Below are 17,162 nucleotides of genomic sequence, written 5' to 3'. Positions count from 1 at the left end.
ATCACCTATAATCTTTGGGTCAGTCCTGTCCAATAGAACTTTCTATATTGATGGAAATGTTCTATCTGCACATTGTCCAGTATGGTAGCCTCTAACCACATGTGGCTATTGAATACTTGAAATATGTCTAATACAAGTGAAAAATGAATTTTAAAATTTAGTTAATTTAAATTTAAATGGTCATACGTGGCAAGTGGTTACTGTAATAAACAGTACAAGTGTAGATTTGTCATTTCACCAGAGTCTGCATTACTTCTGCATATTAGCTCACATTTTTCTAAGAGAAGAACTTTCCTATATCAAATATGATTACCTTGAAATACAGGATTAATTGTCCCTTTTGCTAGGTATTAAGAGAGAGTGAGTAACAGAAGACAAAGCAGACAGAAGTATCCATAGCCTGGACTTTGTACCCAACTCCTAGGCTTTAGTTTGGGGCTGAGGTAAATCCAAGTGGCATGCCTCAGTTCTCCTTTCCTCTAGGGCACACTCATTTGGCCTTCCTAGAGGGAGGCCTTCTAAGAGGGAGTCCCATTTAAATCTCACTGCATGAATCCAGTGCTGCTTCCAAAAAGTCCAAATCTTAGAAAGGGAACCACTCCCTATACCCCTCAAAATCCCCACAGAGAACACATTCTGTCTGCAAAGCCAGAACTTTATCCCTCCTGACAAAAACAAAAACAACAAAAACAAAAAACACCAAACCAAAACCTAAAAAACTTTGCCTCCCTGTACTGTGGCCTTAGAATCTTGACCTTGCTACAACCATAAGCCTTTTTAGTGCTTTATTAAAGGGGGAAAGTTAAGCTCAGTATCAGTTGGAAGGTGAAGGTAATATAATTACACAACTCCCCCCCCCCCCTTTTTTCCTGCCATCTTCCTAAGTCTTCTGTTTGAAGGACTTTAGAACGGTATGTATATTTAATGAGAAAACTGCCCTGAGGCATTCTTACCTAAAAGTCACTATTTTTAGGTTACTCTGCTAAATTAGTCCTAGCCCTTGATCTGTAGTTTATTTGTAAGTACCTTCCCATTAGTGGGGAATTGGGGTTCTGAATTCCAGTAAATGGCAGGGCCACTGATACTTCCAGGGTTCACTCAGGCTTTCCAGTTCTAATAGGGTTAAACTCCATCCAGTTTTTACCACCTCATGTTAAATGAACATCTTGCTGATAATCTAGGCTTCACTTGATGCTGAAAACTGATGCTAATCCAGAATTTATATGGAACTTCCTGAAATTTTCATCTAGCACTTAAACGTACTGTTTACTCCCTTATCTTTTCAGCCAGACTCTAAATTCTTTGAGGACACAGTGTCTTATTTACCATTGTCTCTCCAGGGCCTAGTGGTATTAGCTGACTAAATGAAGGCTTGTATTAGGTAGACTCTTCAGTTGCTAATGACAGAACACCCAACTCAAATTAGCTTATGCAAAAACCAAACCAAAACAAACCCCAGCACATTATTAGTTCATGTAACTGCAAAGTTCAAGCTTCAAGTAATGTTGTAAGGAGCTCATCTTTTTTCCATTTTTACTCTCTTCTCTGCTGTGTTTGGCTTCACTCTCAGGCAGTTCTTCTGTAGATGGGAGGCACCTGGTACAGCAAATGCAATTTTTAGTTCTGATTGAGCCCCAATGTCTTGGTTTGATTCATGTGCCTATTCCTAAACCAGTCCCAGAAGCCAGGGGAGTGCACTGCTCTGCTTGGTCAGACTTAGGCCACATGTTCATCCTTGAAACTGGTGGTGAGGGAATCAGCTCCACGTAAGTATGATGGATTGAAACTGGTGTGTGTGTGTGTGTGTGTGTGTGTGTGTGTGTGTGTGTGTGTGTATGTGCAGGGATAATATGGGGAGTATGGATGCTGATAAGCTAAAGCGATTCCATTCTCACTCCCTTTGTTAGGCTCCATGCACTACCCTGGATTTGGACCCTTGTGGCACATGGATATCTGCCCACACTGGACTTGCCTGTGACTGCCAGCTCTTCCCCAGAGGTGGGGGCCACCACTCTAGCTTGGAGTATTTCCCAGACTTTGTCTACCCAGCTTACAGCTTGGTCCTGTTTGTCCTCTTCTTGCTCTAAATGTTCCCAGCAAACTGCACAGTGCATGCAATGTCCTTTCAGACACTTTGGCAACTAGTGAGTCATATATACAAAGAACCATTGAAATGCAGAGTGTGGTCAGTTCTCTAAGAGAGTAGTGAAAAGATGTTTGGAGAGCAGAGATAAAGGCATACAACATCTGGCTGGGAGCATGAGAGCAGACAAATGCTTCAGGGACTATCAAGCACCCAAGACAAGTTTAAGTGTAAGTTGAATGATAGTAATAACAGTGATAATAAAACAGCAGCGAGTACATATAGTACTTACCATATGCCAGGCCCTCCTCTAAGAATTTTATATGACTTAACTCAAGGAATCTGCACAATACTCTTTCAAATAGGTACAATTATTCCCCCCATTTGAGAGTCAAGTTTAAGGAACTTGCCCAAGGTCACATAGTAAGAAAGTGACAGAATATAACTAGGTCCCTATCATGCAGTGTCTTAAAGGCCAGGATACTGTGTTAGACTTGACTTATAGTTCTTTGAGTGGGTGTTTCATCCTTCCCCATGGAACCAAACTTCCTGAGAACAGGACTGAGTCTAGTTCAGCTCTGTCTTCTCTAGAATGTCTAGGTAGGCTATACATTTAAATAGAAGCTACACAAAAATCCTCTTTGAACAGACTATTTTTACTGGAACGTGCATTGTTATACAAAAATGAAGTCTTCCACAGTGGTTACAGCACTGAACAGGAAGTTATGGATCTGACTAACTGAGGCTCTCACCCCCTGACTCGTGTGTGACTGGGCAAATGGCTCTATGCTACATATTTTCCAACTGTAAGAGAGGAAAGCAAGTATCCAACATACCTCAGAGGGACACAGACAGAATAGAATAAAAAAATACACATAAATCCTTGCAATACTTGAGTAAAGGTACCATGAGAAACCAAGATATTTTTCTTAGCTTCACGATAACATCAGTAATCAGCAAATATGCATTAGGAGCCAAACATTCTAGACACTATGGGATCACAACAGAGTAAGACATGATTTCTGCTAGTCCTTGTTTTATAGGATTTAACAGGCAAGATCATTTTGAGTGGTAAACAGAGATTATTTAATAGAACGTCAAAATGGTAAAGTACATTAGAGTTCATATGGTCCAACATTTGTAAATAGAAAAAGAGATCCAAAAGGGGAAGTAAGTCTCAGGAAGAGAAACACTTATCTTCAAAGAAAAGGCCTGGAGTCTGGGTTTGAACATCTTAGTTGAAGAGGTTCCCATCTGTGTGACCTGGGGCTAGACTCTTAGCTTCTCTGGAATAATTTCCTTCTGTCTAAAATGTTGATAAAACTTACTTTAAGGGGCTGTTGTGACGATTAAGTTAAGATCATGCATGTAAAACTTGAACCTGTGCCTTGCTAAGCATCACAAGTCAACTATTATTATTGTTACCTCTGTAGGAGAAAGATCTTTTTTGGCTCTCTTTCTACAAGAAAAACTGTTCTTTCTCTGGTGAGACCCCATTCACAAGGTCGAAGTAGGACAGAAAGTGCTTTCAACTGCTCGGAGATGGGCGCTGAGGAGCAAGAACCCAGCCATCCTGGGCGGCAGAGCACAGCCCCCCTCGGCAAAACCCATCTTCCATTTCCTCTCCTTCCTTTTCGGGAAAACCAAGCTCCCCCCACGCGTTCTGTAATCTTTTCCTGCCTCACCAAGTCGCTGGCCCCTCTCTGGCTGCTCTGTGTGTTCTCTCGGTCGTGCGGGCCCCGCGGCAGCGAGGCGGCCGGGACTGGCTTGTCGCTCCCTCCACGCCCCATTCTTCCCTCTGGTTCCAACCGGCCGCAGCTGCGTTCTGAAGCCCGGGCTCCCGCGGGCATTGACGCGCTGGGGGAGGAGCGGTTTCTTGCTGCGCGCCTCTCAGGAGCATTACGGCAGGGCTCGTTCCCGGCTCTCCGGCCGCCAGCCCCAGCCTCCCCGGTCCGGAGCTGGGACTGGCGGAGGCCGCGAGGGAGGGAGCGTGAGCGAGGAGGCACGCGCCCGCCCGTCCGCGCCCAGACCGCCGCCGCCGCCGCCGCCGCCGCCTTAGCAGCCATGGCCGAGCGCCGCGCCTTTGCCCAGAAGATCAGCAGGTAAATCTCAGGCGCGGGGCGCTCCGCCTCAGCGGGAGGAAGAGCCGGGAGTCCTCCCGGGCCCGGCCTAGGAGACGGGTGGGTGTGGCGACGCGGGCGCGGGGATCCGGCGGCCTGGTCCGCGGCTGGGCGGAGGGGGGTCGCGGCTGTCGCGGGCGCCGCCGAGGCCTCGCGCCGCCCTCCAACCCGGGCTCTCAGCCCGCACCCGCCGCCGATCCTCGCCTCGGGGCGCGGGGAGCCCCGCACGCCGGCGCGCCCGCCTCTGCCAGCTCCTCGGCGGCCCGGGCCTGGAGTTTTCGCGGCGGCTTACTGCAGGGCGGGTGGGGGAGCTCGCCGGCCGGCCGATCAGCGCTCCCCAAATTCTTTGTGTCCCCACCCCCGAGCTGCCTGGGGCCGCCGCGGCGTCTAACTCCCCCTCTCTCCCGCCCACCCCCTTTTGCCCGCAGGAGGGTGCGGGGGTCCGCCCTCTTCTCCACCCCAACAAAAGGTTCCGTGCGCGGCGGGCTCGGGGCCGGTGGGAGGCCGCCCCTTCTTACGCCTCCCACCCTTCCGGAGAAATCTGACAGGATTCCTCTTTGCAACCTAGGGACAATTCAAAGTGGGCTTGTGCACCCAGAATCTAAAACGTATAGGCAAAATGAAAAGTTGAGAGCTTGTGGTCTGCACCTCGGGTGTGCAGCTGCCGAATCTTGGGCGAATTGTAGGCTGAAGCTTGATCTTAGTAGCATGTGAATTTAAATGTGTGCCTGTTTCTCATGGCACCAGACGAAGATGGATGATAGGCAGTGTTCTTTTTACACTGGCCGTTTGGCTCATATTTTAGGAGTCTGGAAGTAAGCATGTGATCATGGTTGAGGTTTCCGAACCTTTTACCAGCCTGTGGCGGGTAGGATGCCAGAACCAAAAATTGAAATACGGCGGGGGATTTTAATATCTGTAGAATTTCATTGTGAAATATACTAATGTGTAAAACACTAGACAGTGTTAGTTTTATTATGATGTCCCAAGAAAAGAAAGAAACATTCGAATGCATTACTTTTTTTTGACAATTTTATTTCTGTGGTTCTGGATCTTTTTAGTTTGCTGATCTTAACGATTTTTGGACCGACCAGACAGGTCTTTTCTTAACTGCCTGAACTTCCATAGGGTTACTCTGTTTTGGCACGTTTTTCATTTAAAACTAACATCTTTTTGATTTAAGCTTTGTGCGTATTCTTTTCTTTTGCGCTTTAAGACATTTCATTTTAAGAGGCAAAATAAAAAGTGTGTAAGAACATGTGCTCAGGTGTCGGACTGTTATGCCATGGGTTCAAATCCTGACTTACATTCTAACTTGGCACTCTAATCAAATTGTTTAAGCTCTTTTAAGTTACAGTTTTGGCATCTGGAAAATGGGTACAGTAACAGTACCCAGCTCATAGCACTGTGAATATTAAGTGGCATACTTTGTGTAAAGTCTTTAGCATGGTGCATGGCCTTTAGTAACTGTCATTGAACACTGAACAATAATTAGTATATCCTTAGAGTTAATAGGAAATTATTACTTTTGTTCTTTTTAATTTTTTTGTGAAATAACTGGGTCTTGTTTGTGAAGGCAATATCACTAAAAATGTATTGCTTGACATATATGCTTAGTATTCATTTCTCTTTAATAGAACCAAGTTTCAACGAGAATATTTATTGATCAGGAAATTGCGCACTAGGGAGTTAGATATGAAATATATACAATATCTGTTCTCCATTCATGGAGTTTGTGCTGAGATGAGAGGACAAAATACAAGAAAAAAAGGAAGTTTCACAAAACAACAAAAATTCAAATTAACGTAGCCTTGTAGAGTTGTCACATTAAGCAAGGCAGTGGAAATGAGACATTCATTGATTGGAGAGATACTTAGGTGATTGGTTATTGATTGGGTACCGAAGATGAGGATGACTGACGAGTCTGAGATAACATACAAGTTTCTGACTTGGGCAGTCAGGTGGATGATGGAGGCAGTCATTGAGGTAAGGGAGTACAAGAGGAAGATGGGATTTGAGGGTGGGAAACAAGATGGGAAGAGATGATGATTCAGTTTTGGACCTACTGATTTTGAGGTGCTCATGGAGCATTTAAGGAGAGAGATTTATTAGGTTGTTGGTGATGTTGAAGATGCAGGAGATTGGGCTAGATATCTAGATTTGGGAATCAGCAAATACATTGTAATTGAAGCCAGAGGAGTAGATGAGATAGTATTGGAGGAATGTGCAGATTAATTTGAAGGGAAGACTGAGGACAGAACTGTTATAGATGATGAATTATTATCTGCTTATTGTGACTGAAAGGTACTTTCATTCTTGTTATTAAATATGGTCAAATAACACTTCTGAATAAATTCTTGTTCTGTTGATTAGTTTCCTACTAGAGGAAGTATATATAGCACATACTCTGGAGATAAACTTCCTAGGTTTGACATCCCAGCACTGGCCTGCATTGAATAAACTTGGGCAAGTTACTTCACCTTACTTCTTCATTTTCCCTACCTATAAACTGGGGATAATAGTAGGACCTACCTTATAGGGTTGTTGTAAGAATTAAATAAATCAGGGGCACCTGGGTGACTCAAGCCGGTTGAGCATCCGACTTCAGCTCAGGTCATGATCTCTCAGTTCATGAGTTCGAGCTCCGCGTTGGGCTCTGTGCTGACAGCTCAGAGCCTGCAGCCTGCTTCGGATTCTGCGTCTCCCTCTATCTCTGCCCCTTCCCTGCTCATGCTCTGTCTCTCTCTGTCTCTCAAAAATGAATAAACGTTAAAAAAAAAAATTAAACAGATCAGTACCTGTACAGTGCTTAGAACACAGCTTTCTACATAATAAGTGCCCAGCATCAATTATTTTTTATTATTATAATATTCATAATGTGATGTTGGACCTTTTCTTGGGAGTGATAAGTCATTTTGTGATGTGCATATATAAAATTTGTTGCTCTGTGAAAAGCCTGTTGCTATTCGAAGCCTTCTTTTTCTTCTGTTTAAAGCTTTATGATTGTTCCAAAATCTTTACTTTAAAAAGAATTATACTGATTTCTTTTCTGGTTCAGTCATTTCCTAACCCTTTGCATTTAGTGCTGTTATTTCTTGAGGCTGTGATTTTGTGATTTCTGAAAGCTCTTATTCTTTATCACTGATTGTACTACTTTACTCAGCTCATTATAGAAAAGCAGCATGTATATTTTGTTCATATCAATTATTGCCTCTTGTCTGTTCTCCCTGCTTTTGGAGGACAAGGCATATACATTGTTCATTACTCCCCTTATAATCACCCCCTAGCATATAATTTTGTGGAACGTTGACTGTAGATTAATGATCTAGGCTTTTGTTTGGATTATTTTGTTCTGTTACTTGATACTCAGCAGTAATAATGAACATTTGTATATACTTAAAGCACTTATTACTATATTCTCATCTTTATTACCCAGAGAAGGGGAAAGAACATAGTGAAGAACATAGCAGGTCAGTCACATTGTACAGGTTCAAATTCTGCATATACCACAGAATAGCTATGTAATTCTGGGCAGTTGATCTAACTTCCTTGTCTTGGTTTTCTTTCCAGTAAAATGGGGATAAAAGCCTCCATGGGGTTATCATGAAGATTAAATGAGTTAATACATACAAAACACTTAGAACTGTGACTGAAACATTATAAGCATTAAAAAATGTTAGCTGTTGGGGCGCCTGGGTGGCGCAGTCGGTTAAGCGTCCGACTTCAGCCAGGTCACGATCTCGCGGTCCGTGAGTTCGAGCCCCGCGTCGGGCTCTGGGCTGATGGCTCAGAGCCTGGAGCCTGTTTCCAATTCTGTGTCTCCCTCTCTCTCTGCCCCTCCCCCGTTCATGCTCTGTCTCTCTCTGTCCCAAAAATAAATAAAAAAGTTAAAAAAAAAATGTTAGCTGCTCGGGGCGCCTGGGTGGCTCAGTCGGTTAAGCGTCCGACTTCAGCTCAGGTCACGATCTCACAGTCCGTGAGTTCGAGCCCCGTGTCGGGCTCTGGGCTGATGATGGCCCAGAGCCTGGAGCCTGCTTCCGATTCTGTGTCTCCCTCTCTCTCTGACCCTCCCCCGTTCATGCTCTGCCTCTCTCAGTCTCAAAAATAAACGTTAAAAAAAAAAAAAAATGTTAGCTGCTGCTATTGTTATTCCTATATCATTTACAGTTATTATGATTCCCATAATCCAGACAAAGAATTGAGGCCTACATAGCATGAAAGTATTTGCCTGAATTGGGATTCAAACCGTAATCCTCTGATTTCAGATTACATTTTTTTTAATTGACTGTATTTTCTTTCTGCAAAATGTTTTCTATGATACTTACAGATTTTCATACAGTGCTACAGTTAGCATCCCCAAAGTTACCCTTACCTAGTTCATCTTTCCTTTGCTAATTTGTTATCATTTTGCTGCCTAAGAAGCAGACTTTGAAAGGCTTTCATCAGATCTTTATTTTTGAGGAAAATCCTACAGGAGTAGTATTTCCTGAATATAGGCTTATTTATAACCTCATTTTTTTTGGTTTGTTTTTTGTTTTGAATCTGTTCATAACTTTGGCTGTATAGGCCCAATCTTTCAGTCTACTTTGTTCAGTTCATTCTCACAGTCCTGATCAAAGAAATTCTTTCCACATAATACCAACTACTTCAATGCTGCCTTTTTTTTTTTTTATCACTTTGGACATGTATACCTCCCTGGCCTTTTGTTGTACTCATCTTACAAAATCTTAATGCTGAATGTCTAACCTCTTTCTTTTTTTAAATATATATTTTTTTAATGTTTATTTTTTGAGAGACAGAGCATGAGTGGGGGAGGGGCAGAGAGAGAGGGAGACACAGAATCCTAAGCAGGCTCCAGGCTCTGAGCTGTCAGCACAGAGCCCCACGTGGGACTCAAACCCAGGAACCGTAAGATCATGACCTGAACCGAAGTTGGACATGTAACCGTAACTGACTGAGCCATGCAGGCACCTCTCAGTGTCTAACCTCTTTCTTGCCCCTTAGTTGCATATTAGTGTTAGAGGCAGAGCAGAACAGTGCAGAGTTGATCTTTTATTAATGAATGTCTTCTCATTTGAAATGAGGTTTACTCTAAATCCTTTCTCTTATTAATGTCTGTTTCCCTACCCCCATCTCTTGCTGAAAAGTTCAAGACCATCTAACATGAGTCTGTTATAACCTCAGCATGCTACTGTTCCTATATGTCATTAAACCATCTTTCTTATGAGCTTGAAGGTGTGCCTTCCCTAAAGTTTACCTAGTGTTTTGTCCTTAGAACCCCACACTTGCCACCTCTCTCAGAATCTTAAAAACAATTTTTTTTAATGTTTATTCATTTTTGAGAGACAGAGACCGAATGCGAGTGGGGGAGGGGCGCGCGCGCACACACGCGCACACACACACGCACACATACAATGGAAGCAGGCTCCAGGTTCTGAGCTGTCAGCACAGAGCCCTATGCAGGGCTCGAACTCACGAACCACAAGATTGTGACCTGAGCTGAAGTTGAACACTTAACCAACTGAGCCACCAAAGCACCCCTCTCTCAGAATCTTGCTCTCATAATTTTTTCCTTTCCTTTCTATCATCTTCCGTCTGTTTCTTTTCATGTATGTTTCCCTTAAACCGTAAGACTTACTACGCTTTTCTCATAAAACGAAGAAACATTGAATCTTCTGGCATTTCTAGCTGCCAACCAGTCATTCCTTTTTTCTGGTCACATTTGTCACATGTATGTGGTACAGTCACAGCCCCTTCCTGCTTGTTCTCATTGTCCCTTGGGCCATATTACTGTGCTTCCCCTGGGACTTTTACGTGTACTGGAATTAGAGAACGCTTGAGGATTAGGGGTCTTTGGCTTTTTTCTTCATCACTGATTTCATGACCTCTTGTTTTTTGGGTTTGTCTTTGTAATATTTCTGGCCCCCCCTTCAATTCCCCACATTCCCCCTTTCCCCCTACTTTATACTGCTTTTCAGAGCTCTTTGATGGCTGGTCTGTGTCTTTTTATCTCTAGAGTTGAACACAGAATCTTGTGTAAACTGGACACGTAAGAAGTGTTTCAGTGAATGTCGCTCTGCCACCTTGGAGCATCTTTCATTACCTCACTTCCTGATGACTTCATTGGGGCTAGAGCTGATCTAATCTCTTACCTCCTGTAATTCAAATGTGTTGCAAATGAAGTCTCCCTAAAATACAGCTTTTATCATGGCATTCTTTTGTTCAAGAATATAGAGTGGCTTGTTAAAGTGTTAAACCCAAACTCTTGCTTGCATTTTATCTTATTAAAAAATTTTTTTTAATGTTTATTTATTTTTGATAGAGAGACAGAGCGTGAACAGGGGAGGGGCAGAGAGAGAGGGAGACACAGAATCTGAAGCAGCCTCCAGGCTCAGAGCTGTCAGCACAGAGCCTGATGTGAGATTCAAACTCACACTCACGGACCGTGAGATCATTACCTGAGCTGAAGTCAGCCGCTTAACCGACTGAGCCACCCAGGTGCCTCTCTTGCCTGAATTTTAAAGTCATCTATAATCTGGTCCTTCTCTTGTTGACTTACTCTCTAGTTTACTTGTACCCCCCACAAATGCTCTGCTCAGTCCCATCTCTGTAACTGTTCTGTTGTTTTTTCTTTCTGATATATCCTTTCTCTTCTCAATCTTACACTTTGCTGCAGACCACTCCCATTCATTATCCTTACTTTTGGGATGACCATTTCCTCGCTTTTCTTTATTCTTTCCACCTGTGAATGCATTTCTTTCTTTCTTTCATTCTTTTTTTTAAGTTTATTTTTATTTATTTTGAGAGAGAGATAGAGAGCAAGCGGGGGGAAGGGCAGAGAGAAGGAGACAGAATCCTAAGCAGGCTCTGAGCTGTCACTGCAGAGCCCTATGTGGGGCTTTAACTCATGAACTGTGAGATCATATCCTGAGCTGAAATCAAGAGTCGGATGCTTAACTGACCGAGCCACCCAGATGTCCCCTATAAATGCATTTCTAAACAATATATTTTTTTATGTTTTTGAATACATTTGAATACAATCATATTGTATATTGTCTTTTTTTGTGATGCTTCTTTTGTTCAAATTCTATCTGTGAGATTAATTTATGTTATAGATAGTTGGAGTTCATTTTTATTGCTTTATATTATTTCATTGTATAGATATACCACAGTTTTTCATTCTACAGTAGATGGGCATTTGGATTGTTTCCTGTTTGTGGCTATTACAAACAATGTTCCGGGGGCGCCTGGGTAGCTCAGTCATTTGGGCTTCCGACTTGGGACTCAGGTCCTGATCTCGCAGTTCATGAGTTCGAGCCTGGCGTTAGGCTCTGTGCTGACAGCTCAGAGCCTTGAGCCTGCTTCGGATTCTGTGTTTCCCTCTCTCTCTGTCCCTCCCCGCTCACCCTCTGTTTCTCTCTCTCAGAAATAAATAAAACCTTTAAAAACAAACAATGTTCCTGTGAACATTCCTATACATGTATTTTGGTATGCATGTGCATGAGTTTCTCTAGGGTATATATTCAGGTATGGGATTGCTGGTCCTTAAGTATTTTTTATTGCTTGTCTTAGCAGTTTTATTCATCATTAAGTTTATCTGGTAATGCCAAACTGTTTTCAAAGATACCTGAAGAAATACACACTCCCACAACAGTGTTATTTTACATAGTTGCCATCACTTGGTCCTGCCAGCTTTCTCATTTTTACCAGTCTGGTGGATGCATGCATGATGCTGTCTTACTGTAAAAGTTTTAATTTGTATTTGCTTGATTACTAATGAGATTGAGCTCTGTTTTGTATGCGTATTGACTATTTGAATTTACTCTTTTGTAAATTGCCTATTTGAATTTTTTGCCATTCTCCCCCTTTGTTTTTTCCCTTTGTATTATTCTTTTTCTTATTGATTTGTGTGAGTACTTTGTACATATTCAATGTATTAACCCACTTATTGATTATACGTTTTGCAAATATCTTTTCCCACCCTGTGGTTTTTAAAAATTCTTTTTATGGAGGGGCATCTTGGGGCGCCTGGGTGGCGCAGTCGGTTAAGCGTCCGACTTCAGCCAGGTCACGATCTCGCGGTCCGTGAGTTCGAGCCCCGCGTCAGGCTCTGGGCTGATGGGTCGGAGCCTGGAGCCTGTTTCCGATTCTGTGTCTCCCTCTCTCTCTGCCCCTCCCCCGTTCATGTTCTGTCTCTCTCTGTCCCAAAAATAAATAAACGTTGAAAAAAAATAAAAATTCTTTTTATGGAGGGGCATCTTGGTGACTCAGTGAGTTGAGCATTTGACTCTTGATTTTTGCTCTGGTCATGATCCCAGGGTCATGAGATTGAGCCCCACATTGGACTCCGGGTTGAATGTGGAACCTGCTTAAGAGTCTCTTTCTCTGGGCGCTTGGGTGGCTCAGTTGGTTGAGTGCCCAACTTTGGCTCGGGTAATATCTCTGGGTTCATGAGTTCAGGCCCTACATCGGGCTCACTGCTATTAGTGCAGAACCCGCTTCAGAGCCTCTGTCCCCCTCTCTCTTTGCCCCATCCCCACTTGCTCTCTCTCTCTCTCTCTCTCTCTCAAAAATAAATGAAAACATTAAAAAAAAAGTGTCTCTTTCTCTCTCTCCCTCTACCCTTCTCCCTTGCTCTGTCTCGTGCATGCTCTCTCTCTTCAAGAAATTATTTTTATGGAGTCTTTTGAAAACTAAGTTCTCAGTTTTAATATAATTGATCAGTTTATCTCTCTCTCTCTCTCTCTCTTTTCTAATGGTTAGTACTTTTGAGGTCTTCTTTAAGAAATATTTTATTACCTTGTGGGTGGCTCAGTCAGCTAAATATCTGATTCTTGGTTGGTTTCCACTTAGGTCATCTTATAGTTGTGGGATCGAGCCTAGGGTAGGGCTCTGTGCTGACAACATGAAGCCTGCTTGGGATTCTCTCTCTCTCTCTCTCTCTCTCTCACTCTCTCTCTCTTCCTCTCTCCTCCTCTGCTCGCTCACTCTCTCTCTCAAGATAAATAATAAACTTAAAAAAAAAGAAATATTTTATAAACCTGTGGTCATTATGATATTCATGTATATTATCATAAACCTTCTAGTTGGCTCCTTTATATTTAGGTTTATATTCCACCTGGACTTGATATGTGTATAAGAATTTTAATTTTTTTCCAAATAGATTATCCTTTCCCTATTGACCTGCCCTGCCACTTCTATTATTTGTGGGTCTTTGTCTGGGTTCTCTATTTTGTTTTTTTGGGCTGGTTATACATATTTTCACCAATTATAAATACTCTTAATTATAATAAGGCTTAGAATTTGGTAGAATAACTCCCCCCACCATTTAAAAAAGTGTCTTGCTTTCCCCTAGTCTTTTGAATTGCCTTGTATATTTTAGAATCCACCAAAAAACAAACAAAAATCCCCAAGTCCTATTAGAATTTGATTGGGATTACATTGAATCTAAACATCAATTTGACAGAGAAATGACGTCCTTATAATACTGAGTTTCCAATCCCTGATTATGGTGTATCTCTTCATTTATTTAGGTCTTCCTTATATCATACAACAAAATTTTATAATTTTCTCTGTAAGGTTTTTGCATATCTTTTGTTAGATTTATTTCTAAGTATATAACCATTTTGTATCTAGCTACATACCTTGTTAAACTCATGTTAACTCTAAAAATGTATCTGTGACTTTTGTATTTTCTGTATAAACAGCCATATCATTTGGAAATTATGAATTTTTGTTTTTTCCTTTCCAAACCTTATAGCTGATTTGCTTTTTTGTCTTGCTCTATAGATGGTTATCTTGCATTACTATGTAGATTATTACCCTTTCTATTTAACATTGTATTCATACTGAGTGTCCTCATTTTGTTTATGATCTCAGAGGGAGGGGAGCTTTCTATGTTTCACTTAATAGTAAGCCTAATGGTTGCTGTAGGTTTTTTTGTAGATACTCTTAATCTGACTTCCCTAGACAACTGAGACCGATACAAGGATTAAGGTTGAGGGTTTATCTGGGAGGCATAATCCCAGGGATCCTGAGAAAAGGGAAGGGAGGCAGAGATGGGAAACAATGTAAGGTGATACCTTATCTCATTGGCCTCTGCTTCACAAAGGACTGGAGAGACATTGTTTGGCAGGTGTGCTTGCTTGGTCACACAGGGTATCTTTGGACAGAGGAACAGTTTCTCACATCAGTAGATGGGAGTCTAGAAGAAGAAATTTATCTCCCTGCTCTTCTCTTGCATCCTGTTTTCCGTTAGTCAATTCAATCTCCTCAGAGAGTGAACTCCCCTTCACTTCTGGGTTGCGTCATTTCGACCCCTTTGGCAACCAGTGTAGATGTGTCGCTAATTTTTCAGTGGCTTTTTACAGAGGAGACATTTTGGTTGCATTTGACAGAATCTCCAGTCAGATTAATTTGCATATAACTGAGTATGTCAGGTCCAGGGATACAGATGATGTCAGCAGCCTCTCATCTTCGCATCTTTGATAGATTTTCCACTGAATGGTTACAATGATTGTTGACAGCCCTAGGCGCAAATCCTACCATTTAGTTTTGGCAGAAAACATTCAGGAACTCAATTATTGGTCTGGCTTGTATCACATGTCCTTCCTTGAACAAATTACTGTGTTTAGGGATATAGGGGTTGCTGGCCATTCCTGGTCACCTGTTCACCTCAGCTTGGAGGAGAGAGGTGATGGTGTCAGCCCCACCCAATCCTAAGTAAGGAGTTCCTTACCAAAAAGAAGGGGGTTCCTAACCAAAAGAAGGAGGAGGGTTAGAGTGCTGGTCACACCAAAACAACTGATATTCCTTCAAATTGGTCATTGTAACTTGTTGAGATCACTAAAATTATCTAAACATATAGCAATATAGTCAATTGTGCTACCTGCTAAAATTTAAATGTAACTGGTAAATACAAAAATCTAAAGAAAAGCGTTGTAGCCTGATGCAGCCGTGGATCCCTGTTCCTTAAAACTTTAAGTGTAGCTCTGACTTTAATGCCAATCCCTAGCCCTCACAAGGAGGTCTGCTTCGATTTTGTGTTTTGGACTTCCCTTGCCTCTTTCTGCATCTGCACTCCTGCATCTCATTTGTCCTCTGACACCAAAAGCTGCAATCATATCAGCCATTTAATGATTTTCATAAACTTTGCTGAAGATACAGGGATTGTGGGAAGGAGCTGAAGGGTGCAAGACTTTCTTAGAGACTCCACTCTTCCTCTTCTTTTTCCTCCCTTTATCATTGTTTCTCTGACTGGGAAGTAATTTCTTCCTCTTACCTTCACAGAGCAATTCCAGTCATTCCTAGGCTCTTTTTTTTTTTTAGTTTATTTATTTATTTTGAAAGAGAGAGAGAGACAGAGAGAGCGCAAATGGGGAAGGGGCAGAGAGAGGGAGAGAGAATACCAGGCAGGCTCCTTACTGTCAGTGCAGAGCCTGATGTGGGTCTAGAACTCACAAACCATGAGATCATGACCTGAGCTGAAGTCGGCTGCTCAACTGACTGAGCCATCCAGGTACCCCGGCTCTTTCTTTCTTTCTTTCTTTCTTTCTTTCTTTCTTTCTTTCTTTCTCTCTCTCTCTCTCTCTCTTTCTCAATGTTTATTTATATTTAAGAGAGAGAGAGTGCAAGCAATGGTGGGGCAGAGAGAGAGGGAGACACAGAATCTGTGTGGTATACTTTACATACCATAAATTAATTCACTTTAAGTGTACCATTCAGTGATTTTTAATAAATTGATAGAGTTATGAGAAACCATCACCCACAATCTACTTTCAGAGCATTTACATCACCCCCTAAAACCCCTTGTGCCCATTTACTTCCTATTCCCATTCCAAGTCCCAGGCAACCACTAACCCATTTTCTGCCTGCCTCTCTCTCTAGATTTGCTTTTCCTCTACATATGTAGCTCTTTGTGCCTGGTTTCCTTCACTTAGCATAATATTTTCATGATTCAGCATGTATGAGTACTTCATTCCCTTTTATAGTTGAATAATCCATTATATGTCTGTCATACATTTTGTTTACCTTTTCATCAGTTGATGGACGTTTAGCTTGTTTCTACCTTTTGGCGATGGTGAATAGTGCTTGTGCAAACATTCATGTATGAGCTTCTTTTGAACACCTATTGTCCATTCTTGTGAGTATGTTCCTAGGAATGGAATTTCTGGGTCATCTGGTATTTTATGTTTAATTTTTAAGGACTGCCAAACTCTCCCATAGCAACTGCACCATTTTACATTTTTGTTAGCAATATGTGAGGGTTCAGATTTTTCCACATCCTGGCTAACACTGGTGTTTTCTTTTTGATTGTAGGCATTCTAATGAGTGTGAAGTGGCGTTTCATTGTGGTTTTGATTTGCATTTCCCTAATGATTTTGTGATGTTTTCTTGTGCTTATTGGCCATTCACATATCTTCTTTGGTGAAATATCTATTCCTGTCTTTTTCTCATTTTTAATTTGGTTATTTAATCTTGTTTTTGAATTGTAGGAGTTTTTTTATATGTTCAGAATACAAGTCTTTTATTAGGTACATGATTTACAAATATTTTCTCCCTGTCTGCTTAGTTTCTTATTTTCTAAATGGTGAATTTTGAAGCAGAGATATTAAATTTTGATGAAGTCCAATGCGTCAAATTTTTTTTTTCTAGTATCAAAATCAAAATCAAGATCATGATTTTGGTGTCATTCTCTAAGACTCTCCTTAATTCATGGTCAAGATTTCCTTCTCTCTTCTGCAAGTTTTTATAGTTTCAGCTCTTACTTTAGGTTTATGATCCATTTGCATTAATTTTTGTGCATGGTGTGAGATAAGGGTCTAAATTCATCTTTTGTGTGTGAATGTTCTTTTGCAACACTGTTTGTTGCAAAGACTATTTTTTGTCTCATTGAATTGCCTTGGTACCTTTTTCAAAAATCAGTTGACCGTAAATGTGGTTATTTCTTGACATTCAGT

General features: G+C 41.7%; 1 protein-coding gene across 10 annotated transcripts in view; it reads left to right on the top strand.

Annotated features, from left to right (window-relative positions):
* Window positions 1-4,007: 4,007 nt before the first annotated feature.
* Window positions 4,008-17,162, top strand: part of DOCK7 (dedicator of cytokinesis 7) — a 231,470-nt gene continuing 218,315 nt past the window's right edge. For all 10 annotated transcript variants that reach the window (XM_040470459.1, XM_040470458.1, XM_040470457.1 and 7 more), the window contains exon 1: window positions 4,008-4,185. In XM_040470459.1, coding sequence (XP_040326393.1) covers window positions 4,148-4,185 — 38 coding nt within the window. In that variant the 5' untranslated portion in view covers window positions 4,008-4,147. The remainder of the gene's footprint in view (window positions 4,186-17,162) is intronic.

Source organism: Herpailurus yagouaroundi, unplaced genomic scaffold (assembly GCF_014898765.1).
Source record: "Herpailurus yagouaroundi ecotype Mexico unplaced genomic scaffold, PumYag 77, whole genome shotgun sequence".
Lineage (NCBI taxonomy): Eukaryota > Metazoa > Chordata > Mammalia > Carnivora > Felidae > Herpailurus > Herpailurus yagouaroundi.
Note: the sequence above shows the minus strand (reverse complement) of the source record. Positions and strands in the feature narration are given on the sequence as shown.